This window comes from Prunus avium, chromosome 7 (genome assembly GCF_965620075.1).
Source record: "Prunus avium chromosome 7, drPruAviu1.hap1.1, whole genome shotgun sequence".
NCBI classification, from domain to species: Eukaryota; Viridiplantae; Streptophyta; class Magnoliopsida; order Rosales; family Rosaceae; genus Prunus; species Prunus avium.
The window spans coordinates 33567155-33594563 of record NC_142290.1 but is presented as its reverse complement, the minus strand read 5'-3'; the positions used below and the strand labels follow the sequence as shown (position 1 = coordinate 33594563).

Genomic DNA, 27409 nt, shown 5'->3' with positions numbered 1-27409 from the left:
ATATGCATGTAACACATTACAAAACAAAAATCTGAATGCTGTTAATTGTGTTTTCTCTAAATTTCGGCCGGCCGAAAATAAGATAAGTAGTAATTAACCAATTATAAATTATTCTAACTATATATATGGATCATAATACGGTTAATAACAACACGTTAACTTGTCATGTGACACTTTTTTGTTATTGTATTGCTTTCCAATCGGTTCGCACTACAATTGAACAAAAAGAAAATCAATTTGGCTTTCCCTATTCAAAGAGATACACAAGAAAAAAAGCTTCGTAATCTCTTCTTTTTGGGTGTTTAAAACTCCTGCTTTACATATATAATACAATATAGATGGAGGAATCTCTGTACTGTCTGTCTGTCTAATTGAATATTGGGGACAAGGGGGTAAAAGTCAAAAATAAAAATAATATAAAAAAAGGAATATGAAAAGAGGTGATTGTTGGTACTTGGTTGTCAACTTTTGCACTTACCCCATTTACCCCATTTACCCCATTTACCCAAGGATGTGACCCATTAGAAAATGAATGATTGGAGTAACATGGCCAAAATATTATGGCCTAATCAATTTCTGTTTAAGAAACCTAAGTGCTAAATTGGAAAATAAAATAAGAAAAGGTGACCAACTACCTTTCCATTTATAATTTTGGTGTCTTATATTTTCTGGCTGGCTAGTCAGAAACATTGACAATTACGTGCCCAAAAGGGAAGGAAGGCCAATGGCAAATTGACATCATTTGATAGAGCCCTTTGTTGGTGCGTACCTAAAAACGATAGCGTCAATGCCCCTACCCAATTTGTTTGTATTCATTAAGCTATAAACCCACCTCCTCATAAGTGGTCCTTTCTCTTAGGCTATAACATGCCTTTCATTTTTGTTGGTGCATTGTGCTACAAGTAATGTTATCCCAATTAATTTGTAATAGCTTTTAAGGAATCTCTTTCAATATTTGCAATTTGTTTTTTCCTTTAACAAAAAGCACATTGAAGCCAATATCCCCACTTAAATCATAGAAAGTGACAAATTTAAAACGATGAAATGCAACGAAAGAGACATTAAAAGTTCAAGATTACAACTACAAAAATATATTTAAACTTCATTGTGTTCAAGGAGGGAAGTAAAAGTTCAAGATATTTTGTTTCGATCTATTACATGTGGATGATAAACTAGCTTTTTCTTCATAGTTGAGTTGGTGAGGTGAGTGGGCCAATTTTTATTGAGGTGGAGTGAACTAATTTATACCAAATGGGTTAGCACGTACTAAAACGTAACACCATTTATTTTATGGGGGATTGGGGGTTTCTCTCACAAGCAACCACAGTGTTATGAGATTTCGAATATGAGACCACTAGTCTATAAGTTAAGATCATTTTCCGCTGAGTTAGACCTCATAGCCAGATTTAACATAATTATTAGCGAGATTATCCACTAAGAATTTTAAGTTAAAGATTGGTTAAAGACTTGTACTCTCACCATCAATTGGATGTGTTAGTGAGTTTAATATGCAGTATAAATATAATATTTTAGAAGTATAGCCGCACAACTATACTCTTTAAGTATATATAAATTGTCTAAGGATTATTTCCATATTCCAATTACCGTTTTTGTTTTTTCCTTTCTCTTGTTTGCAAAACGTTTGCTGGCTCTTGTTAATCTACTCATTGCAGACTAGTTGTCTTGATCATCAACGGCAATTTCAGCTCTTTCTCTCCCTCTCTCTCTCTCTCTCTCTCTCTCTCTAGATGTAATTTTAGAACAAAAAATTTGGGAAAGGAAAATTCTATTTAGAAAGACAATATAAGTACAAAAAAATCATATGCTTTTGGTTTTGGATCCATACATGAAGCAACAACTCTAGTGAAAACAGAACAACTATAGTGGACAAGAAACATGTATACTTCAAGCAATCCATTTGTGGAGATTCTCAAGGCCATTCCAGTCCTCCGAGGCGAGGTTTAATCGTCAGCTCTGCTCATAATGTTTAATTTTCTGACTTCAATATGTAGGGGAATTGGAGAAATTATAGAATAGTACGGATATACCACATCAGCATGTAATACTCCCATTCAAATATTGCCATGTGTCTATTTTAAAACATAAATTAAATATTTGTTTACAGCCGGACTTATATTATGAAATAAAATTTAAAACTCTTGAAAAACAGAAAAAGAAAAGAAAAAATATTCCCAACTGCCGCCCCTCCCCTAAAACCCCCATGCGTTCCATGGATGCCATCCCTCTCTCTTCCTCTTCCTCCCCGTCTCTTTTCCTCTTCACCATTGCCACCGGCATCCAAACCCTCATCTTCCTTAATTCCCCTTTCTCTGAAATTGATCATGACAACCTTTGCCATCATCATACTATTTCCAAACCCAGATCCAATACTGTAACTCCTTGGTAACAATTACTTCAATCAATACAACACAAGAATTCTCCCAAAGGGTCTCTCTGTTTTGCATTCACTCTAACATTTCCCAACCATTAACACAAACACCAACCCTTCCACTATTCCATTTCATCATCATCATCATCATCATCATCATCATCATCGTAATCATCAATATTAGTTTTCTCTACCTCTCTTTAAACTCCATTACCTACAATTACTATAAGGGTTGAGAAGGAAAAGCAAAGGAAAAAAGGAAGAGGAAGAGGAAGAGGAAGGGAGATGGGTGGCAGTCATGGCAGGTAGTGTGGAGATGGGATTAGAGGTGTTGGGTTTAGGGGGGTGGGGGGTTGTTGTTGGGAATTCTCTTTTTCTATTTTCTTTTTCTTAAGTTTTTCAATTTTCTAATTTTATTTCATAAGATAAAAATTAAGAAATAAATCCAGCTGTAAAAAAAGTTTAATTTATATTTTAAAATGGACACATGGCAATATTTGAATGGGAGTATCACATGCTGACGTGGTACATCCGTACTATTCTATAATTTCTCGGGGAATTGGGTTTTAATTGTAATTTTTCAGGAAAAATAAGATTTTTTCTTTCTATAATTTGGTTTAATGGTGGCAGTAAAATACATTTTATAGTTTTTTCGGGTTATGTAACTGAGAAATCCAGATTTTTTTATTGTTGGTGCAATTCAATGCTTGATAATATAAATTAATAACATTCTTAACGGAGCAAGAGACTTGTAACTCAATTAGTTAAGAGCATGAATAAATGCACACGAACTCTTAGGTTATATAAGAACATTTCCCTATTTTTTTTATATCAAGTTCTTATCTAGTCAGTTTAGAATGATCTTCAACACAAGTTTTTAAAATTTAAAATTTTATTTTTTGAAATCATGCCGTTCAATTTTTTAAAGGTCATCCTTGAAAGCTTTGCTTTCTAGAATCTTGTGATTGGTAGACCATATGTGCTTTATTGGCCTGCTCAGATTGATGCCGTGGTAGGAATTGAGGATAAAACGCATGCAAGGAAATTTTGGATCGGAGACCATCATGAGATCATTTTATGTGAAAATCATCATTGATAATCAATCATGGTGGCCAAAAGTTCCATGAATATTCGAATGACTGAGTTCTATAACATGGTTGGTTTTTCTATGTGTACAAATAAGTGCCACAATGTTGGTTGATACAGGACTACATACCTACTCCAAACTCCAATCCAAATCAAACCTAATGAAAAGAGTATTCATTCTTGCCGCAAGAGGTTCGTCATATAAACGCTAGTTTAAACTAAATAAGGACTAAAATTGGGTGCAAGAAAGGTGATGTGCTCATTGTCCTGACCACCTAACCTAATCCACATTTGCAGGTTTCGCTGCTGAATGAGTGACGTGATGAGATTCTCATAAGAGGAAGAAGTATATGTAGGCTAGCATGAGGGGTTATAGTGAAGGGGTCCTTAATAGCGGTGTTGGACTGTTGGATTGAACGCCCTCATTGTAACCCGTCAACGTTGACCCTCATTATAGAACCATCTCGTCTGACTACCTAGTAAGAATTTTTTCGAAAGGCTTAAGTTATGAAGCCCGTTTTGGAAATTTTCGAATCATCATGCACTGGGCCATTATTAACAAGGTTGTACCCGAAAAAGAAAGTTAGCTGGGCCCAGGAGCATTTTGAAAAATTCAAACGTGCTAAACATAGCTGGGTCCAGCCCAAATAAGAGAACTTTGACCCTGGAAAAAAAAATTGACTGTTCACCAGGTTACCTTTTTACCATGGTTAGGCTATGGAAAATTTGAACTTGTATTGACTGCTATGCCCTTCAAGTCAAAACACGGAGAAGCGGCAGTCACGCGTGGTTAATGCTGCCATAAAGGGTCGATTATGTACATTCACCGAATTGAATCCATCATAAGATGGGCCTGATATGGGCCCACGTCCCCAGCTCTCACAACAATCGAGGTTCCTAAAGCACCGCCTTTCACATAAATCGATATCCCCCAAAATACCCTCCATTAAGCCAGAAGTTAAACCAAACAAAGAGGGTAGATTAGTCATCGTAGAAATTATTTTTCGCTTTCCCTCTCAAACCTAATCACATTTTTTTATTTCCCTCCAAACATTATTTTCAAATTAAACAAAAATTCCACCCGATTAGGAAACAAGTCCAATATCCGTACCCATCACGCAATCTGCGCCGTCCGATGTGGCCCAGTGACCTAAGCACTAAAGACACCCACTGGCCCACTCCTCTCTGCAGTTAATCACCTCGCCATTCAGAGGCCGCCACGTGTTGGACAGCTAGATTATTTATATAAAACACTTTCTATGGTTTTTGTTTTGTATAGCCTCAGCAACTGTTTGCTGGAAAAACTTTGGCGGGCATTTGTATCAATTTCAAATCAAGAGTAAACCCTAGCGGCCCCATCTCTCTCTCTCTCTCTCTCTCTCTCTCTTTCTCTCTCTCCCTCTCTGTCCTTCTGTTTGCACTGCTACCTATTTTTATTTATTTTAATTTTTGGATTTTCTCTGGAATTTCTGTCACTACGATGCTTATGCTTCTCTGCCTTTCGCTTTCGCTTTGATTGAAGGTTTGAATTTTTGTATAATTTTCTCTGCTTTCGTTCTTGTTTCGGGGAGCTAGTAGCTATCTGTTAGTTCCAAGTCTGGTAACCTAGGGTTTCTGATGAGTTTTCGGTTGTGATTTTTGTTACAGAGGGGAAAATTGAACGAGGAATCGAGACGATCTCTAACCCTAAAAAGGTAAAGCTCGCCACATATTTATGTTTAGTAACCAATTTCTTCGCTGCTTTTGTTTTTTTATTATTTTTTTATAGATTATATTTATATTAGGGCTATAGCTAAGATTGAAATTGTCTGTTTCAGGTTTAATAGCTGCGGTTGCTAGGTTTTCTGATTGAACAAAGTAATTGAAGATTTATTTTATTTGGGAAAATTGAGGAATTGTTCGAAATAATTTGGGGCTGAATAAAAAGAAGGGAAAATGGGAAAAGTGTCTCCAAAAGAAAGGAATTCGAAGAAGGCCAAACAGAAAAAGCGACGAGGCTCAGGTAACAAGTATCTGAAGCCGGGTGCTCTTGCTCAGCTTAAGCATAGCAAGACCTCTTCAGCTAAGTCGTGCACCGATCTTGGGAGGAAGCGGGTGGCTGTCTTGGATACCAAGAAGGTTAAGGGTGATATGGTGCTTGAAGATAGGGCCATTGATAAAAGCCCTTTGATGTTGTCGCCTGTGAATTTGGTTAGACAGAATAGTTTGTTGAAAACTCCAAAGACCCCTCGAACTGAAGATTGCGCGTCGGAGTCCCGGCTTGAATCTCTCCCCATGGATTTGCTGGTATTGTTTATATTATTAACCCTGTCTTCACAGTTTTCGTTTTACTATATGCTGATTTAGCATCACTTGTGCATGTAAGAAATGTTATGTATGCCGATGTAAATCTATTACTGGGATTTCTCTTTGTAAATATGATATTTTCTGAAAATCTGGCTGTCAGAGTGGATGGTTGTTTTGTGATTTATTTGTGTTTACTTGGATTTACCAATTTCTTGTTGTGCCATTGTTCAATTTGTATATCGTATTGAGGCAAAACAATCAATAAGGGGAGACAATATAGGATAGTAGGTTGGAGCTCTTTCTTTTAGTATGTGGTTTCTCAATAGTTCTTTATAGTATTGTGTGATTGTTTTTTAGATGAGCAGAGATTTAGAGTGTTTGTGGTACTTTTTGCTTTTTATGTTGGTATTGATTCTTTTTGCACGCATATTTGGTATGCTTTGGATACTGGTTAGTTATGCAAGGTTGCCTTGAAATGTCTAAAGATCCAATTCAAGGTTTTTGACGAGCGTTGTAAGAAGTCTAATAGAGATGTTAGGTCTTTTGATCTATGACTATGCTGTAAAGAACAAATTGCCTTCGTCTTTTGTTGCTTTTTAAGGAATAGATTTTACTTTTTTTTTCCTTCGTTTGATGTATGTTTTGGAACCAAATTTGTGCAGTTTTTTCCGTGTCAACATAAAACTGGATGTTGGGGGTTTATTTTTCATTCCCTCCCACAAATGTGGATTTGAATCTTTCCAATTTCACTGGGAACTTTACATTTTAACAATCTTATTAGAATCTGCCATATCATATATCAAACCAATTACTGATGAGATATAGCCAAATAATCATGTGTGTAAGAATTAAAGATATTACTGTTTTAGGGGTATAAAAGTGCTGTTATCACTATTAATTTAGATGTATATGTATATGTATTTTACTTCATGTTGTTATCACATGCCTCTCTGCTGGTTTTGATTCCTCTATTTTTGTAATTGAAGGTTAAAGTATTGTGTCACTTGCACCATGACCAACTGAAGGCAGTTTTTCATGTCTCTCAACGAGTTAGAAAAGCTGTAAGCTCTCTCTCTCTCTCTCTCTCTCTCTCTCATGTGTTTGCCTTTTGTTTTAGTTTAATCTGAATAGAAATGACCTTCCATGCTTATACTATTGGAAACAGGTTTTACTTGCAAGGCAGTTCTATTTTAATTATACAACTCCAGATCGCTCTAGACAGGAGATGTTAAATACAATGACACCCCACCCGACCGAGCACTGGCCTTTCTTAAGGTTGGGATTCTAAACTGTGTTTTTATCACCGTTTACCCTGTCAGATAGGTTTCTTATTTTACTGAGTTTTGCATGATTTTTGCAGCAAGGGAGATGGGAAAGGCTTATTCATTCGAAGCCCCCATACTCCAAAAGCACCAAGGCATGGTCCCCGACCACCATCTCGCCTCAAAGTCTCGGAAATGCGGCAGGTTGCAGCAGTTCTCTTCCAGGAGTCAAACTTCCCTTCAAGATGCATGGTCCCTTCTGTGTTACCAAAGCCCCTCTGCAAATCATTGGCTTCGAATCGAGTTTTGTTCTATGAGGACGAATTATGTCAGGCTGTTGCTCAGAATAAACTTCTTTAAGCTGGTTGCCTTGTGTTTTCTACATGTATATAGTTCATCTCCCGTATCTATAGATTTCGTGGTCAGGTAGGAAGTAGCAGTTTTGTAGAGTTGCTTGGGGCAGTTTAGGAGATATGGAATGGAACCTCATATTTTGAATTAGGAGGTAAAAGAATTCAGATCACGGTTGTGGGATAGTTTTTAATTTTTAAAACTGGTTACTTGTATATTTCCTATATATGTTTCGAAACAATGGCTAGTTGTTTTCTCAGCAATATCATTTCTATTTTCTACTATTTGACTACGCAAAATGCTTTGATAAATACTATTTTGTTTTATGATTTTCTGTATGATTTTCTTTGGATCCTCTCCATCCGCCCTTTCAAATCCTGAATCCATAATAAATCACAGCATCCGTGTAAACCAATATGCCTTATTTCCTTACAACTTATAAGTATTTCACAAACCAAACTCATCGTTTGGAAACAAGGAAACAAAAAGGAAGAAAAAAGGCACTAATTGCAAAAATTGGTCATGTCTGGTCCTGCTATGTTCTTTGCTGTTTGGTAGCATAGCAGACAAATACACCAACATAGGATTTATACTGTATACGTTTCAACGACAAAGATGGCTACACAAGCTCCTCATTCAACCAAAATACTTATCATTTACATAACAATGTTAGAAGCCACAAAGACTTGCAGTATCATAATACCTCCTTCTCAAGTTTCAACACAGCCATGAAGGCTTCTTGAGGCACGTCAACTTTCCCGATCGCCTTCATTCTTTTCTTTCCCTCAGCTTGTTTCTTAAGCAACTTCTTTTTCCTTGAAATGTCCCCACCATAGCATTTGGCTAAAACATCCTTTCTGATTGCTGATAAAGCTTCACTAGCGATCACTTTCGAACCTATGCATGCTTGAATAGGCACTTTAAACATCTGTCTTGGTATGAGCTCCTTCAGCTTCTGTGTTAAAGCCCTCCCTACAGCATATGCCTTGTCCTTGTGCACAATGGTTGCCAATGGTTCTACATGTTCACCATTAATTTGAATATCAAGTCTTATTAGGTCACTTTCTTTGTACCCAAGAAAAGTATATTCCATGCTAGCATAGCCTTTACTTCTGGACTTGAGCTGGTCAAAAAAATCACCTACCATCTCAGCCAAGGGCAATTCATATGTGAGTGACGCTCTATTCTCAGCAATAAACTTCATTTCTTTAAACACTGCTCTTCTGTCCTGTGCCAGCTCCATAAGGGGACCAATGTAGTCTTTTGGTGTAAGCATATCAATCTTGACAACAGGCTCCTCAATTGACTTCCTTTTTCCAGGTTCAGGAAGTACAGATGGGTTTGAACATTCAACAATGTCACCATTTACACAGTTCACTTTATATACGACACTCGGGGCAGTAGTTATCAGGCTCAGATTGTACTCTCTCTCCAGCCTTTCCTGAACAATTTCCATGTGGAGAAGCCCCAAGAATCCACATCTAAATCCAAAACCCATAGCGCTCGAAGTCTCGGGCTCGAACTTCAGAGCAGCATCATTAAGCTGCAGTTTCTCAAGTGCATCCCTCAACTCAGGAAACTGATCAGCATCCACAGGAAACATGCCACAGAACACCATTGGAGTGGCTTCCTCATAACCAGGCAATGAACTTTCTGCCTTTCTACTATAGTTTGTGATTGTGTCCCCAACTCTAGCATCAGCCACTGATCTTATAGAAGCTGAAAGATAACCCACCTCACCAGCATAAAGTTCTCCAACCTGAAGCTGAGTGGGAGACAAAACCCCAATCTCATCAGCAAAATAGTCCTTCCCACTAGCCATAAAATAAACCCTATCACCCTTCTTTATCTTCCCATCAATTACCCTAAAATACACAATAACACCCCTATATGGGTCATAGTAACTATCAAAAATCAAAGCTCTCAATGGTTTATCAGCAGTATCAGCTGGTGGAGGAACCCTCTCAACAATTGCATCAAGAATCTCAGATATCCCAATTCCCTCCTTGGCAGAACACAGTATTGCATTGCTACAATCCAACCCAATAACCTCTTCAATCTCCTTGATTACACTATCTGGGTCAGCTCCTGGAAGGTCTATTTTGTTCAAAACAGGGATGATCTCCAAGTTGTTTTCCAAGGCCAAGTAAACATTGGCCAAAGTTTGAGCTTCAACTCCCTGTGAAGCATCAACAACAAGAAGAGCACCTTCACAAGCAGCAAGAGACCTAGACACCTCATAAGAAAAATCGACATGCCCAGGAGTGTCAATGAGATTCAAACAATATGGCTCACCATTTTTGAAACTATAACGCATCCGAGCAATCTGTAGCTTGATGGTGATGCCTCTTTCTCTCTCTAAGTCCATGTTGTCAAGAAACTGCTCCTTCATTTCACGCTTCTGAACAGTCCCAGTCGTCTCCAGCAACTTGTCAGCCAAAGTCGACTTGCCATGGTCAATATGTGCAATTATGCAAAAGTTCCTGATACGGGAAATGGGTACCTTGGAAAGACGGTCATGGCCGAGCTGGGAAATGGGTTGGGTTCCAGTGGCTTCACAGAGCACTTGGAGTCTTTGCCGAGGCCTGGAGGAGGTTCTGGAGAGATGAAGGAGAGGTTTAGAGTGAGAGAGTGAGAAGAAGGGCAAGAAGGAGGTGGTTCTGGGATGTGAACGTTGGGGAGTGGTGGTGGTTGTGGATAGGAGGAGGGTCTGAGATTGAGCAGAGAGGTCTGCGGCCATGGCGAAGAATCAAACTTGGATTGAATCGTATGAATGGCTTGGGCTATAGTTGGTTTTGGATTGGATTTTTGACTTTGGTCTTCGTCTGATATCTATGGCCCATGTAAAACTAAAAATGAGCTACGTCTGATATCTCATTTGCCTTTGTTATGTGCAATGAAAAATTTAAGAATTTCATAAATAAATTTTAAAAAAAAAATTCACTATTATATGGCGAGACATAAATGAATTTGACTGTATAAGGCAATGAGGCTAAAAAATAAAAATAAAAATTAATGGTTCGTTTGGGACTGCTTCTCTATCGCTTCAAAAGTGCTTTTATTATAAAGAAAATGAAATTTTAATAAGAAATTCAAGTCCTTCAGCATATGCTTCTCTACAAAGTGCTTCCATGATCTAGAAAGTGTTTTTAGCCCTCCCAAAAGCATTCCCGAACATAGCCTAAATCTCTAAGTATACTTCTAGCTTTTAAACTATAGTATTTATTATATTAGTGGGTTTCCTCATATACACTGCAAATGTATCTTGGAGTTCGAACTTGAGACCATTGATTTTCATATTGAAATTATGGTTCTATCCATGCATTTTGCATATTAAATATACAACTACAATTGATCACTTTTGACAAGTAATACATGAAAGGTTAGGGCAAGCAAATGAATCATGAGATGTGAAAACATGTTATGCTTGCAATATCTTGAAGATACAAGAGTAGATGTACAAGGTAACCAACTAGGCATACATTAAAGTCACACATACGTTAAATTGCAAGCTTGCCCATAAATGGTTGATTAAATATCCAACTACACAGTTTACCGTATGTCAGACGCAATATGGTTGACATAACCTTTCTGGTCTGTCACTTTCTTCAACCTCAACTGGCCGAAGCTCAATTATCTGAGCCATGTCGGTGACCCAAAAGATCATATGCAGAACTTGTAGAAATTGAATGGAATGGAAGGAGGCAACCCTGAGATCTATAAGGATTCAAACTGTGTGTCGTTTTCTGATCTTTTTACAAATTTACAACTCAGTGGATCCAGTCAATAACCTTTGCTTTGTTTTTCCTGGTCAAATGTCCAAAGAACTTTCCAAGTATCTATAAAATCCAAAGACAATTCTGCCCTGCACTCTTCATCATGATGCGTTGTTTTTGAAAACTAAAGGCAGCTTAATTATTTAAGGTTACCAGAAAACAAGAAACTGACGACAGCAGACTCAGTACTTAAGGGTTTTGAATGTTGTCAGTGACATGACATAGCATTCAACTCCAACTAATGTTCGAAGACAGGACCAGTCATCCAAACTTAAACGGGAAACGGGTTTAAGCAAACCAACTTTGGCGGCATGCCTTAACAAAACTTAGGACACTATGACACACGAAATTAGGATTGCATTATTATGGTTTTCTTTTATAAACCAAGGTAAATATGTACTTGGTTATTATAGGTTGTTGGTCTAGTTTTATTCTCAATTGTACTAATTTAGTTATATTTACATTTATGTCACATTGGTGGGTGAAATTAGGCTAAAAGTTCTTGTTCATCCTCAACCAATTTTAGAGATTGATAATGTAATTAAATTTAGACCACATTGAAAACGTTGTGAAGTATAAGAATAAATAAATTTGTTTGGAGTTAGACTTCACAAGATCTGCTTGTTTCTGCTAGCTTCTTCCAGTCCTAGCCATGTATAATAACAAAATGCCAGTAGAGCAGAACATATTTAATGTAACAAAATCTACTTGTTCATGGTTCAGAACAGAATGCATAAAATTAAATAACAGTTCCTGCATTGCATGGAACACACAATAGAATACTACATAAGTTTCTACCAAATTGGGTTCAGCTTACATGAAAAGCAAAACACCTGGGACAATAAAAAGAAAGAAAGAAGGGAACTACAACAAATTAATCTGGCTTCACAATTTATTGATTGGAGAGAGAGAGAGAGAGAGAGAGAGAGAGAGAGAGAGAGAGAGAGAGAGAGAGAGAGAGAGAGAGAGCTCAGAAGAATTTATGAACTTGCTTATCAAAAACCAGAGGGACAAGAACCTTATATGCCTTCTCTGTGGGATGGTAACTGTCCCAGAATATATATTTTGATGGATCCTTGCAGGTACCTGGAGAGTAACGAGTGCACAAAATGCTGACCTCAATATTTCCTGTTCCACAGCAGCCTTTGTTCACCACTTCAAATCCTGAACCCATAAAATATATATATATCAGATCAACACATAATGTTGAAATATGCAATTATGGCATCTGAGTTTTGAACATAATTTACCACTCTTTTGAACAAAATCATTTATCAGAAAAAAAACAGAAGTGAAGTCTGATTGTAAAGGTGGGTCATTTTGTTTTACTTAAAAGAATTTGATCAGGTTGTGATTTTTTATTTTTTCTCACAAGGGAGATATTCTAAATTATTACGGGAAGGGATTTCAAACTCGGATGCAATGGGGCAGACACACTACCTTGGCCAACTGACTTAACCCGCATTTGCGATCGGGTAGTGAAGTTGGAATGAGCCATTAATTTAGCAGCAAGATGATGATTTACCATTTTGAGAAGGGTTTTGGATGAGAGAAAGCAATGTGTTGTAGATATCAAGGTAGACAAGCCTTGCTTCTGGAAGCCTCTTGTTGAAGGCATCTATTTGGGCAGTGAGCTTGGAGTTGAAGAGGCTTGCTGCTTGGTTGGCATTGTCTGAGCACCCTCTGTCTATGCCTCCATTCAGTGTTCTTTGTGATGGCACACACCCAATTGCTGGCAAGCTTATTATGCCAATCCTTCTAGCTCCCAGGTCATATAGTTCCTGCAGTCCCATTTTATCTCCCCACATTAACATAAATAACAAAGTACTAGTTAATGTCCCACTTTTTTTAAATGGATTTTGTGCTCGATTTTAGGTTACTTGGGGAACCAGATTGCTTGTTTTTTATATGGGACAATAACATATGAGGCAGATTGGAAATTATTCCTCTTCTGTGGTGGCTGGTTAGTTCTGAATCCTGCAGGCTTAATTTTATGTGTATCTCAGGATGCAGGCCATTGCAAATTTAGTCTCTGCCTACGTAGTGGCAATGCACGAGCACCAAGACTATTTATTTTCTAGTGCTGGCATTTGCAGTCGTTCTACTTTTACCTGAAAGAAACTTGAAGCTGATTTAAGCATCAGATCTGTATATGCTGGAATGTCATATTGAGGTCTCCTCAGTGGTGTAGAATAATAAGTGTTTGCAATGTCATCGCTTCCTAAGCACACAATGTATATGCTTTTTGATAGTATAGTCGCCGTTCTCGCCTCCCCGACTGCTGCATTTATCTTGCTTAGGTATTTTTTGAACAGGTCCAGTTGATCTGATAATGATAAGACAGACTGATAGAAATAGAATTAAAATAAATCAAGGATATATAAGAATGCTAAATAGAAAAGAGGGGAAGATAGAGATATATACCACTACTTGGGGAGTCAGAGGATCATATCCTGTACCCCCCGAGGCAAAACTTACACCAGTAAGTAGGTCTTGAACCTTCAGACTTGGATCCAGATAAGCTGGCAAAATGTTCTTCACTCCAACTGATTCAGCTGAAAATTTGCAAAGAGTTAACCTTTTTACAGTTGTTGATTGAGCTGACAAAATTCAGGTCAGACCTTTTGTTCTTGTTGGTCACTAAAGACAACAATGATAATAGTTGCAACAGTAGTAGTGTGAATGCAGAAAAATCTTATAACCCTCGAAGAGGGGTTGAGGTTACCTATGAAGTCTGAGGGGACTCTTCCATTGCTAAACCTTCCAGTAGGCTTTCTCCCTATGAAGTCCCTCCCATATGGTGGGAAGTTGCATTTGACTATAGTTTTGATATTGTTGTTGTTGCCAGGATCCACAATTGAATCTCCAAAAACAATCACTGCTGGAATCGTTTCGTTTTCGGGTAGTGTCACAGCAGCAGCATTATGGTACAAGAATAAAACTATGATGATTAAGAAAACTTTGACAGATGAATTAGATGAAGGAAGAAGTTTTTGGAAGAGAAAACTCATTGCATTCAGTGGAGGAAATACACTGCTTTTCCAAGTTATCATAGGTCTTTTTAAGCATCTCCATATAAGTAGAGTCCTCAGCTTATTTATTGTCTTAAAAGGTGTAGTTTTTAGTAGTTGTTAGATAGAGTTGGTTTAATTTAATCTATAGTTTAATTTTTCTCCACTGGCATGTTATGTTAATATGGTCAGTTATATATCAATTTCAGTTATTAGTATTCTCATCTGGATGCATCTTACAGCTGTAAAACTCCTTTTCTTGAATTTAGTTTTTGGTCACAAAAGAAGAAGAAAAAAAATTTACTCCCTCATTTGAAAGGTAACAGTCGTATTTTTTTGACAAGGGGGAAAATGTTCCACTAGATCAAGAGCTGCTACTTGATTCAAAAACTTTTTTGGTATCACAAAACGCGTGTGCTGTAAAAGTTCACATTGCAGAGTCAAGGCATTTCTTGTTCTAGGTGTGTACAAAATGACTAACACAAGCACACCAATTACTGGTTTGCTTTGCAGTCAAAGACTTAAGACTATGAAACCAAATTAAATTCTGAAATCATTCACCTTGGTTCTATATGATGTGGCTGGTTTTCAACTTTTTAAAGTCATCCCCACAACCTGGAATCATTAATTAGTCCTTTGGGGCTCTTAAAAAGTCTTTTCTGAGGCTGTCCTTGTGATCTCTGCAGCAAAAATTAAATATCCCAACTGCATTTTCTCCATCAGCACAGTGTTGCACTGTTTTGCATCCATCCATGATATCTCAGCCCAAGCCAAAACATGCATTATTGTTTAGTATTATAATCAGGCACTTATTTGCATGGGGCTTGTAGCTCAAGTGCTTAAGAGCCTTTACTCATGCATTCGATGTCTTAAATCCAATTCCCCCCTCGTCAATATTGCTTGTATTAAAAAGAAAACACTTATTTTATCTAAGGTCAAATGAAACTTGGTCGTTATAACTTATAAAGTATATATGTGATTTATTTACATATTTATAGGATCACATGCTCGATGAAAATGCCTTTGTATAATCTTTCATGATTTACTTTTGATTTTAAATTATTAGAATGAGACGTGATGATTAGAAATAAGAGATTTGAACTTGAGACATGATGATTAGAAATGAGAGATTCGAACTTGAGACGTGACGTCTTATTGAAATATAAGGGTTTTTAATAAACTGACCTGAAGATTGAATTAACGCAGAAAAATCTTAGAACCCACAAAGAGTATTGAGGTTACCTATCAAGTCTGAGGGGACTCTTCCATTGCTAAACCTTCCAGTTGGCTTTCTTCATATGAAATCCCTCCCATATGGTGGGAAATTGCATTTGACTGTAGTTTTGATATTGTTGTTGTTGCCAGGATCAACAATTGAATTTCCAAAAAAATCACTGCTGGACATCGTTTCGTTTTCGGGTAGTGTAGTGTCACAGCAGCAGCATAATGGTAGACGAACAGAACTATGATGATTGAGAAAACTTTGACAGGTGAATTAGATGAAAGAAGAAGTTCTTGGAAGAGAAAACTCATTGCATTCATTTGAGAAAAAACACTGTTTTTCCAAGTGATCGTAGGTCTTTTTAAGCATCTCCATATAACTAAAGCCCTCAGCTTATTTATATTGTCTCAAGAGGTGTAGTTTGTAGTAGTTGTTAGATTAGATAGAGTTTGGTTTAATTTAATGTAGTTTGATTTTTGCCTAGCTGGCATGTTATGTTACATTCAAGCATGTTAATATGGTCAGTTATATATCAATTTCATTCACTAATACTCTTATAGATGCCAAACTCCCCTTTTTGAATTGGGTTGTTGGTCACAAAAGAAGAAAAAAAAAATTGTCCATCATCTGACTGGTTTTGCCTCTGTGTTCTTTGCTGTTGTGTATTTCAATGAAGAGGTCTTATATGAGCATAAGAGTATTATTTTTTTTATAATTAACGGGGAAGAGGATTTGAAATTGGGACATCTTCTAACATTAGGAAGGGAAATAGGTACGACTAGATCAAGAGCTAGTTGATATTAGCTTGTCGATTCAAAACTTTTTGGTATCACAAACACCTGTTCCGTACAGCTCACATTGTAAAGTCAAGCTTATTGAGGGCCAAAGAAAGAAAAGAGAGTCGAGCCTCCTGTAGCTACATAAATCCTGTCCTCACTAAATCAGGAGAACACACGGTCCTGTTTGTTTTCTGTTTTCCTTCCTTTTCTTGTTCTAGATGTGTACACAAATGAATAAGGGCAACTAACAAAAGCACAACCAATTTACTGGTTTGCAGTCAAAGAAAACCAACTTTAACTCAGAAATCATTTGCCTTCATTCTAATATGTTTTGGGTGGTTTTTAACTTTTTACAGCCATCTTCACAACCCAGAACCATTAATTAGTCCCTTGGGGCTGTTATAAGTCTATTCTGAGGCCGTCCATGTGATCTGCATTTTTGCCAGGATACCATTGAATTTCCAAACTTTTTTGCTAAATATCCTACTGCTTAGTGACTTTCTGACAAGTAATATCCAACTGCATTTTCTCCATCAGCACATGGCATTGCACTGTTCTGTATCCATCCATGATATGTCAGCCCAAAGCCAAAACATTTAAACATGCATTATTGTTTAGTATTATAATAAGACACTTATTCACCCGGGTTTGTAATTTAAGTGGTTAAAAATATTGGCTATTTGAGGTCTCAAATTCGATTCCCCCTCCTTCAATATTGTTTATATAAAGGACAAACACTTTATTCTATCTAAAGGTGGAACAAAACTTGATGGTTATAACTTATAAGGTATATATGATTTTTTGGCATACTTTAAGCATTTCTAGGTGAAACAACTATTTAACTGATAAAGCTGTTTATTATGTAGGAGAACAACCTACAATAGCTCAACCCATTTCAACACTCTTAGGAGACCTTTTTTATTTATTTATGAAAACATGTTATAGAGCATTGGACGGCAATTGAAAATGAGATATTCGAACTTGAAACTTTTTATCGAGCATAATATAAGTTGACTCTATATATGAATAATACTACTCTTACCATATTTGTATAATGATAAGAAATGTTTTCATATACTAATAGTGTGACATGCCATATTACTATGGTATGACTTTGGAGTCGGACCTTTAGTTAGGGTTCCTAAATGAAAACGACCTCAGGTCAGGACTGAATGGCAACAAATTTTTTTATTTTTTATAATCAGAACCAAAAAATAGAACAAAAAAGAAATTAGCCATTAGCCCTCAGGACTAGAACTTCTGAGCTCCCTCCTATCAAAATAGTCCCTTCCTGGACATGAACTACTGACAGCTGCAAAATTGAAGCCTCCCTGAGAGCAATTACATGAAAATGCAACTTCTTTTTATCTAAACCTACAGTGTCGCCTCTCTTTCTTCTCTTCCAACTTCCCTCAACTACAACAAAGGCAATCCCTTTGGGCAATTTACCGAAAACAAAAAAATCGACGGAGAAGATCAAGAGAAGAAATAGGCGTATCTCCAGCTCCTTTGCTGCAGCAGCTGCAAGTGCAAGGTAAGTGCTGTTCGTCTGTCTTCTTCTTTCTTCTCCCTTATTCTCAATCAAAGATTATTGTGTTTTTGTATGAAATTTATTCATGTCAGTTGCGTGATATTGTGTCAAGTTAAGCACCAACGGAACCCGCTGAAATGTGTTCCAATTTCAATTTCATCTTTTGTTTTTACTTATTTTGGATTAAAATTGTGGTTTTGTTCTCTCTCTTCCTCTCTAATATTACTGTAGTGTTTAGGTTGCTTGAACGTGGTTTAGTATTGTGAATGGATATTGGGTTTTTGGTGGTGATTAAAAAGGTGGCTGTTTTTGGGGTTTTAGTTGGATTGTATATCTAATAAATATTGGTGATGGTGGTTGCTTGTGGTGACTAACAGTCTTGACTGTCTGAGAGAAACCTGGAAGTTTGTTGGTTGTTAACAGAGGAAGATGGGGGGTGGTGTTAGTAGATAATAGTCGGAAGCTCTAGCTAAGCTCAGCCTGAAATTTTGAATTTTATCTTGTTAGACAAACTTATCAAATAGGAAAGAGAAGCAGAGTTCGCGTTTGAGCAGTTGTGGTGGGTATTTTTTGAGTAATGGTGTTGGTGGGTTTGTAGCTAAGTCCATTGACAATCATGTTTTCACAGTTTTATGTATTAAAGAAAAGGAAAAAAAACTATCTTGATCTATTACAGAGCAAAAGGGTTTCAGATATTTAGGAAGTAGTGAAATGAGAACAGTTTTCGTTTTCACTTCTCTGGATCCTGAATACTGTTTCCGATTTCACAAAATAAGTGGAACCTATAGGGATTCAGAAAGTTACACTGCTGTGGCATCCATGTCCAGCCTTCTTTGTCTAACTGATTTCCACACTCTCTCTGATCTCTCTCTTTTGGTCTTTCCTTCCACTGCAAACTTTCCTGCAGTTCACAAAAAAACAGAATAAGCTTATAAGTTTCTCTCTGTTTCACATGCTAATAAAATTCCTCTGTTGGTCAATAATGCCTAGTTCTCTTGTTTTCTATTTTAGTTTGTTAAATATCTGGGTTGTGTGAGTATTAAATTATACATTAGACTGCAAACAAATATGTTGGACTGTCTATTGTGTACTATATTGTGTACTTTCTTCTCCATAAATTCTAAGAATTTTACGATGTGATGATTTAATTTCATGGAAGTATATCCAAAGTAAAATTCCAAGTTTAACAACCATGGAAGTATATTTGCAACTTCTTAATTTGACTGGTTTATGATATTCCTTTGTTAATGAGATTGTGTTTGCTGTATTTCGCAGATGTGCTGCTAATTGTTAAGCTGGTTTGGTAGTATATATTACAGTAAGGATCTACATCCCTATGGCAATTGTTGAATTTATAGGGGATCTTCCAGTTCAAGATCCACCAGAAGAGGAGTTCTCCGCTGCTGATTTGACTTGGACCAAATTTGGCACTGCTGAGCACCATGATGATGCAGCCCTCATTCCATATGATCGAGTGGATGAATTTATAGTTGGCGAAGGCTCAAATTTAGAGTGCCCAACAAGGTTTCATATTGAGAGAGGAAGAAAAAGAAAGATGGGCAGTTTAAAGGAATACAAGGATGATGAGTATTTGGAATATAGGATGTGAGTAAAAACCTTCTTAAACTTAACTTATTGCTCTTATATTTCCTTCTGCTGATAAAAAAAAAAACCCTTAATTTTCCATATATATCATTGAAACAGTGTAATGATGTTCTGATAAGGTGACCCTTTGATGATCTCAAACCTTTGAGCTTCCCAGCTTATCTAATCTCTGGTTCAGGATTCACTATTAATGAAGTTCTGAAGAATTTGTGTGTGTGTGTGTGTTCTTTTCTTTAATTTAATTTAGACCTATCTTGATTTGACTAATATAAATCAGGTGTAAGGACAACATTGACATTTTTTTTCTGCTCCAATTACACCATTGTATTTGTGATGGTTATAACTGAAAGCTTAAACCTTGTTTTGGATATATAAAAAATTGGATCACAAGTATTAATATTGTGGTTTGACTAACAAATAAGCCATATGAGCAATGGGTGTTTGGATAGACCCCCCTTCTTTTTCCTTAACTTAGGCGCTACAGTTATTAAGTTGATCATTCGTTCTCCTTGAAGGTATTGGTGTTCTTTTGGTCCTGAAAATTATGGGGAAGGAGGAAGTATACTGCCAAGCAGAAGATATCGCCTCAACACCCGCAATCGTGCTGCTAGACCTCAATCCATGCGGGGCTGTACATGCAATTTTGTAGTGAAACGTTTGTATGCCCGTCCATCACTTGCACTAATTATATATCAAGAGAGGCGCCATGTGAACAAATCTGGTTTTGTTTGCCATGGCCCACTTGACAGAGATGCGATCGGCCCTGGAGCAAAGACAGTTCCATATATCTGTAATGAGATCCAACAACAAACAATGTCTATGATCTACCTGGGCATTCCAGAAGAAAATATACTAGAGAAACACATTGAGGGGATTCAGCGATATTGTGGTTCAAATGCAAAAGTCAATAGCCTTGCTTCCCAGTACGTCCACAAACTTGGGATGATTATTAAACGGTCTACCCATGAATTGGATCTTGATGATCAAGCTAGCATCCGCATGTGGGTTGAACGCAATAAAAAATCCATATTCATATATCAGGATACTTCAGAAAAAGATTCTTTCATTCTGGGGATTCAAACAGAGTGGCAGCTGCAACAAATGATTCGTTTTGGCCATTGCAGTCTCATTGCAGCTGATTCAACATTCGGCATAAAGAGACTTAAGGTAACAAATCATTGATGCTGTTTGTACAAGCTTGCGAACTGACTAACCCTCTGACATGCGCTATGAGATTGCTTTCCTGATTTCTAGGTTTAGTAGGACCTGTTTCCAGGAAGTACATGGGTGGTAATAAACAAATCAAAACGTTTGTGGGTGGTTATCTTGTCATCACATTTCATTTGGAATGGACTAGTTACTAAGTCATGAAATGGTTCATGAATGTATAAGGGATTTTTTATTTTTTTTATTTTTATAGATTAGACAATGTGCACGGTGATGTAGATGTTTATAAATGTGTGTTTTGAAATGGCAGTATCCTTTGTGCACACTTCTTGTCTTTGACTCAAGACAACATGCACTCCCTGTCGCATGGGTCATCACACGTAGCTTTGCAAAGCCAGATGTGTCTAAATGGATGAAAGCTCTACTTGATCGAGCTCGTAGTGTTGAGCCTGGATGGAAGATCAATGGGTTTTTAATTGATGATGCAGCAGCTGAGACTGATCCCATCAGGCAGGATGTTCTTGCTCTGTAATTCTTTATGCATTAAATTTATCTGGTCATAGAATATAGTGCATTCTAATAACACATTTCTGTTCTTTCAGAGATATCTTTTGTTGTCCCATACTTTTTTCCCTCTGGCGCGTTCGTAGATCATGGCTGAGGAATATTGTAAAGAAATGCAATAACATTGAAGTTCAGCGGGAAATTTTTAAACGTCTGGGTAACATTGTGTATGGCATTTGGGGTGGAAATGGTACCCTGGGTGCCTTAGAAGAACTAACCCAAGATTTTGTGGATCAGACGGCTTTTATGGAATATTTTAAGAGCTCTTGGGTACCTAAGATTGGTTAGATCTCTCTCTCTCTCTCTCTCTCTCTCTCTCTCTCTCTCTCATGCATGCACACATCATGTTGAATGGTCTTTTTTTCTTTTTCTTTTGGATCAAAGATGTTGAATTGTATTATAAGTTTCGCATGAAACTATCATATATTATTTCTTGTTAACAGAAATGTGGCTTTCGACTATGAGAAGTCTTCCGCTTGCAAGCCAGGAGGCATCTGGTGCCATTGAAGCGTATCATGTGAAGATGAAAGTGAAATTATTTGATGATTCACATCTTGGAGCACTCCAAAGAGTTGATTGGTTGGTGCACAAGCTGACAACTGAGCTGCATTCAAGCTACTGGCTTGACCGTTATGCAGATGAATGCGATTCGTTTCAAAATGTTAAGGAAGAATACATTGCTTCTACATCATGGCACAGGGCACTGCAAATTCCTGATTCTGCTGTTAGCTTGGATGACAAAGACTACCTCTATGCCAAGGTCTTAAGCCAGAAGGACAGCAGCACTGTGCATCTTGTGTGGAATCCTGGATCAGAATTCTCTTTCTGCGATTGTGCATGGTCAATGCAAGGAAACCTTTGCAAGCATGTCATCAAAGTCAATATGATCTGTGAAAGTCGTCAGGGTTATCAACCTTCCATGTCTTTTCAGTCATTCAAAGAGTTGCTGATGAGCCTATTGAAAAAACCAATGGAAGATTCAGTTGCACTCGATCAGTCGATGGCCTGGACTATGCAGATGTTCGATCAAATACGAAAGCTTGTAGAAGTGACGAGTTCTAATGACATTGGCACCGTGGTAAACAATCTGCCATTGCAGTGGGTTTCTAAGAAAGGCAGAACAGGTGTTGGAAAGCCATCAACTTCTCTGGCTCTTCCTTCTGGTTCCATTGATACAAACAGAGCTGCAGCAGCAAGGAAAAAGAACCGGAAGCGAAAAAGGTTGTCAAGATTGAGATAATTGTTTTAGGTTGGCAGATTAGATATATGATTCCCTACTTTCATAACTCCCTTTTGTTTCACATTCATTTTGAAAGAAATATAGAGAAAAAATTCATTTCAGTTGTGTCAAGTTTATGATCTCGATGTTCACAGGAAATTGTATATTTGAGTTACCATTGACATGATAATTTACAATACATGAAAATCTTGGGTTCCATTGCAGATTGATACTTCCTTTTTCTTCACCAGATAACCCTTAAAATGTTATGTTTATACTTTCAACTTCAGAATTCTTATCAACATGTCTTTCTTGTCTGTATCTTTGATTAATTTGGTGTTTACTTTTATCAACTAATGAAATACCGATGGTTTGATGCATAATAAATTTTCCATCATTATTTTTTATAGTTGGACGAATTGGTTCAATAATCAAAATTCCCCTTTTAATAAGAGTTAAATCTTTCTGAAAATCAGAATATCCAGACTCTTTTGGCTCCTTTGAATAGAGGATATAGTAATTGCATGCAACTGGTCTTCTCAGTAAAGTCTATGAGGTTCGCGACTGTTCTCATGAGGAATGTTCTCGATTGAGAAAATAAGCTTATATTCTAACATTGAGCAATGCTTTACCCAGACCCAGTCAGTATGAAAATTTGAATTCATGACATTATATTTATCCCAGCACGTCCATGAGAGAATGTAATTTTCGCCCCAAGAAAAAAGAATAACAACAATGCCCAAAAACTTAAAAAATAAAAAAGGAAAGTAAATTTTCACTTTTTGCATGGAAAGAGGTTTCTGGTTTCGAACCCCAGAAACTTACCCTTTTTTTTCAACACTCTCCCATGCTTGCAAGGAAAGGGATGTCCAGACACTGCCATAACGGCTAAGAACAAGAGTTGCCCAAAATCAAAGTTACAATCACCCACTGAAACAAGGACTTCTTTCGTACTTGTATAAATATACCCCCTCCATAAACAAACAAAGAGACACTACTTTGAAGCTCTCTAAGCCTGTTACTTCAGTTTAGTTCTGCAAACCCAACTTTTTCTTTCTTACTTTCCCACCAAAGCCCGTTCTAAAGAAATAAGCGAAATTCAGAGGAAACAGAGACATGGGTGGCAAGGTCTCTAAGCAAAGTAAAAAAGACGATGTGGTTTTGCTTTGTAGGGAGAGAAAGTGGCAGCTGAATTTGGCTGTGAAGAGAAGGGATGCGTTTGCAGATGCACAGGGCGAGTATAACAAGTCGCTGTGTGCAGTGGCAGTTGCTATAAGGTCGTTTGTAGAAAGCCATTCCTCTCCAACCAAAAACACCAATGCTTACCCTTCTTCTGATTCTGGAATTTCTAGAAGCTCTTCTTCAGAGATAGACAGAGAAAAAAAGCTACAAGAAAGTTCAGATGATAGAGAAGAAGTTGAAGAGAATAGTGATCATAATGCTGGGACCGATGGGGAAGAATTGGGGTTGGTTTTGCTGAATGATGAGGCTGTGAGAGAAGGGAGGGAATTGTTGGAAGCATTGAAAGAGGTTGAGGTCCAATTCCTTAGGGCCTATAATTCCAGTTTGGATGTTTCCAGGATGCTAGGCGCCAACATGGATCAAAAGCAATCTGCCTTGGGGGAAACTGAAGGTGGGTTTTTCTCTTTTAAAGCGCTTTTTGTTATTTTGATTTGCTTGGTCATGGTGTATAATTCATGTTTATATGATTTTGGGTGCAGAGAACTCAAGTAAACTCAAAAAAAGCAGCTCCGTCTCATCTATATTATCTTCGTTTTCCTCCCGAAGAGGCCTCCTTAACAGAAGTTGTTCAAAAATCACTCATTATAGTGGTGGTCTCTTTGATGACAATGGAGCAATGGGATCCGAGTGCCATTCGTTAACACTAGGGACACTATATGCTTGGGAGCAAAAACTCTATGAGGAGGTGAAGGTAAAATATGAATCCAACAATTATTTGCTTTATTCAGTTTTATGGATTTCTCATAACTTGATCATTAATTTATAGGATTGTTTTAGCGTATGTGTTCCCTCCTCCATACGGACAACCTAGATAATTTGAGAATAACTTGAATCATCTTTAAATTTTTATGTGCAGGCTGGAGTGGAAACCTGGAGATTATATGATCGAAAATGCTCCCAATATTCAAGAAACCAAGGACATGGCCTAAAGACTGAAGAAAAAATTAGAGTTGAAGTAAAGGAATTGCGTTCCAGAGTTGTGGTTGCCAAAAGAAATGTGGAATCAATATTTAATGAAATTCGAAAACTGAGAGATGAGGAGCTGCAACCACAACTTATTGAGTTGTTACAAGGGTAAGATCATAGATGTCAGAAATTTATTTGTAATACATGACAAGTCTGAATTTTTTTGAATTATTTTATTATAACTTCTCTTTCCCACTTTCTGCAGGCTGATGAAAAATTGGAAGATCATGTCAGAAACTCATGAAACACAACACAGAATCATGTCCGAAGTGAAGTATGTAAACTGTCCATCCTATGAAAAGTTGTGTAATGACTCACTCCAACTTGTTACTCATGAGTTTGAAGCAGAACTTCAAAAATGGCGTGCTTGCTTTGCTTCATATGTTTCTTCACAAAAAGAATACATTGAAGCACTTGATGGTTGGCTACATAAGCCTGTTGCTCCTGAAAGTGAAGTCGACTCCGATATGTGGTCCTCGCTAAGGTGGTGTAGAGTTGGCATTCTGCCATCCCGTGAAATTTGTGATGATTGGTTAGATTCCATAAATAAGCTGCCACATGAAGCAGTGGCTAGTGCCATGCAAAACTTTGGCAAGGATGTCCAAGCATTGATGGTTCGACAAGGCAATGATCATCAACAAGAGAGGGAGATAGATGAGCTTGCTAAGGAACTTCGTAAGGGATTTGGATCGAAGAGAAGTAAGCGTAAGGAAAAGGAAAGTCATGTGCGCCTGTTGAAAGACATGGAGGACACGATGTGTGAGTTTACGAAAACGCTAAACGAAGAGGTGGAACAACTTAAAACAAGCATGAAGGAGACACAAAATATTACTGTGAATGGATTCCAGACGGGGTTTTCGTCCGTGTTTAAATCCTTAACCGAGTTTTCAAAGAGTGTTGTCGAAATGTATGATGTCCTCCTTATAAGATTCAACGAGAATGGAATGAAGGTAGATGACAAAAGTAGCCAACTACTAAGCAGTCATGTTGAAGCCGATGACCAAAGTAGCCAAGCACCAAGCATTCGTGTTGAAGCCGATGACCAAAATAGCCAACCACCAAGAATTCGTGTTGAAGCCGATGACCAAAATAGCCAACCACCAAGAATTCGTGTTGAAGCCGAGGAGAGAATAAAAATTAATAAAGGACAGAAAAAAAGGCATAAATGACAGAAAAAATAAGCATAACAGATTTTTAGAATCTTAGGCACTTTTTATTATTATTATTGTTTATTATTTATGTTTATTTTTAACTTTTAAGGATATATATAGAACATAGTTATTTCTTAAAGGGATTGAGAATATATCACATCAACAGGCAAACTCGTTTCTTTGCTTTCTTAGATTTCTAATGTTTTAAGAGCTAATGTCAACGGGGTCTAGATCTAGTCTAGTGAAAAATAGCATTGACTTGCGAATAAGATGTCTTATGTTCGAACCACCATAGTACATGACATCTTAGTTGTATACGTGTGTGTGAGAAACCCCCCTCTCTTGTAGTTTAGACTATCGTTTATACTAAAAAAAAATATAAGAAGTAATACAAGAGGAACAAGGGCACCCACAATGTAGAGACCCATCTTCGAAAGGCTGTATATTCCTAAAAGAATATGCTAAATTCAATCCTGAAAATGGAACAATATCTAATCAATTTTATTTGAAAGAAAACAAAAATGGCTTTTAATTTTTTTAAAAATAAAATAAAAATAAAGACCAGAATGAATGGGGCTTGTTCAATCTGGGTCTAATTGTTATTGGGCCTGGGTTAGGACAGCCCTGAGCCCACACAGATGGACATCAAACGTTAATCAAATGTGATAAGCCCAAACATCCATCAACAACAACGTGTAGTTTCTAGCCTCCTCCACATTTAGAGAAAAATACACGTGTCAATATCCTACACCCACACGCACAAACAGTTCGGCGGCTCATGCTGATGTTTTATATATGATGAAGCATCGCCTTTGAACAAGTTTCTGTACTTTCAACTTTGCATGCAGCATGGGTCTTCTCAGTGAAGTCTATGAGTTTTGTGACTGCTCTCGCAGTCATGAGAAGCTAAAGAAATACAAGCAATTACAGGTATGTATGTGCTACTAGATACCCTACCCTATGAGGAATGTTCTCGATTCCGAATCCCTGAATCTCCGAATCTGAATCATTGATCAATTTAATTTTTATGAATGTGCAATCTAGATTCACGGTATCACTATTTAGAAACTCCGAAAAGAAAAGAATTACTCTATATGATATATATATATATATATATAGGTGTGGAATTATATTTTAATTATTTTTGTTTATTGGGTTATAACTTATAACATTAGACGGTGGAGATCAAAGTGAGGATGGACTGTGAAGGGTGTGAGAGAATAGTGAAGAAATCAGTGCAAGGCATGAAGGGAGTCACACAGGTTGAGGTGGACCGCAAGCTGAGCAAGCTCACCGTGATTGGCTATGTGGACCCCAACAAGGTCTTGCATCGTGTCAGGCATCGGACGGGAAAGAAGGCTGATTTATGGCCCTATGTACCGTACGATGTTGTTCCGCATCCGTATGCTCCGGAGGCTTATGACAAGAAGGCCCCGCCTGGGTACGTGCGGAACGTCCTGGAGGATCCGGAGGCTTCGGCTATCGCACGTGCCAGCTCCACTGAAGTGAAGTATACGACGGCGTTTAGCGACGACAATCCAAATGCATGTGTGCTCATGTAATTGTTATCTAAATACGTTCTAATTGCACTCATAAATTTTGAAAAGCTTCAGTAGTAAGTAGCAGTAATACTAGCTGTAAAAATTTGTTTATGTTAATAGAGTTGAAGTACCAATTTTAATTTCTTCTACCAAGATTACAAAGAACCAAATCTTTTTATTGTTATTGATTTTCAAGTAATTTTGTATTTTCTTTGATATACGCGATAGAGAAGATCCATCGATCAACTAAGTGTATGATCA

At 37.4% G+C, this 27409-nt stretch overlaps 6 protein-coding genes across 7 annotated transcripts; 4 read left to right on the top strand and 2 right to left on the bottom strand.

Moving 5' to 3' along the window:
• Window positions 1-4758: 4758 nt before the first annotated feature.
• FBS4 (F-box family protein) lies at window positions 4759-7655 on the top strand. The gene is made up of 6 exons (XM_021959860.2): window positions 4759-4997; window positions 5123-5169; window positions 5293-5761; window positions 6748-6822; window positions 6927-7036; window positions 7122-7655. The coding sequence occupies exons 3-6, from the start codon at window positions 5411-5413 to the stop codon at window positions 7381-7383; spliced, it is 798 nt and encodes a 265-aa protein (XP_021815552.1). The 5' UTR covers window positions 4759-4997; window positions 5123-5169; window positions 5293-5410; the 3' UTR covers window positions 7384-7655.
• A 226-nt stretch (window positions 7656-7881) lies between these two features.
• On the bottom strand, window positions 7882-10238 carry LOC110758060 (Small GTP-binding protein). Its single transcript, XM_021959850.2, has one exon. It carries the CDS (start codon window positions 10112-10114, stop codon window positions 8069-8071), a length of 2046 nt encoding a protein of 681 aa, XP_021815542.2. The 5' UTR covers window positions 10115-10238; the 3' UTR covers window positions 7882-8068.
• Window positions 10239-11908: 1670 nt separating this feature from the next.
• LOC110758352 (GDSL esterase/lipase EXL3-like) lies at window positions 11909-14198 on the bottom strand. 2 transcript variants are annotated; one of them, XM_021960190.2, is made up of 5 exons: window positions 13876-14198; window positions 13575-13705; window positions 13262-13495; window positions 12676-12931; window positions 11909-12314 (listed from the first exon to the last, which is right to left on the bottom strand). In XM_021960190.2, the coding sequence occupies exons 1-5, from the start codon at window positions 14159-14161 to the stop codon at window positions 12121-12123; spliced, it is 1101 nt and encodes a 366-aa protein (XP_021815882.2). In that variant the 5' UTR covers window positions 14162-14198; the 3' UTR covers window positions 11909-12120. The 2 variants fall into 2 exon arrangements, 1 of the variants encoding a protein (XP_021815882.2); XR_015825598.1 differs by having other exon boundaries at window positions 12076-12314; window positions 12591-12931.
• A 3186-nt stretch (window positions 14199-17384) lies between these two features.
• LOC110758510 (SWIM zinc finger family protein) lies at window positions 17385-22472 on the top strand. The gene is made up of 6 exons (XM_021960390.2): window positions 17385-17696; window positions 18969-19298; window positions 19814-20465; window positions 20776-20975; window positions 21068-21312; window positions 21473-22472. The coding sequence occupies exons 2-6, from the start codon at window positions 19030-19032 to the stop codon at window positions 22267-22269; spliced, it is 2163 nt and encodes a 720-aa protein (XP_021816082.1). The 5' UTR covers window positions 17385-17696; window positions 18969-19029; the 3' UTR covers window positions 22270-22472.
• Window positions 22473-23364: 892 nt separating this feature from the next.
• On the top strand, window positions 23365-25625 carry LOC110758106 (protein ALTERED PHOSPHATE STARVATION RESPONSE 1-like). The gene is made up of 4 exons (XM_021959900.2): window positions 23365-23881; window positions 23970-24181; window positions 24347-24564; window positions 24662-25625. The coding sequence occupies exons 1-4, from the start codon at window positions 23365-23367 to the stop codon at window positions 25623-25625; spliced, it is 1911 nt and encodes a 636-aa protein (XP_021815592.2).
• Window positions 25626-26431: 806 nt separating this feature from the next.
• Window positions 26432-27354, top strand: HIPP27 (Heavy metal transport/detoxification superfamily protein). Its single transcript, XM_021959913.2, has 2 exons — window positions 26432-26537; window positions 26783-27354. Exons 1-2 carry the CDS (start codon window positions 26457-26459, stop codon window positions 27167-27169), a joined length of 468 nt encoding a protein of 155 aa, XP_021815605.1. The 5' UTR covers window positions 26432-26456; the 3' UTR covers window positions 27170-27354.
• Window positions 27355-27409: the final 55 nt, after the last annotated feature.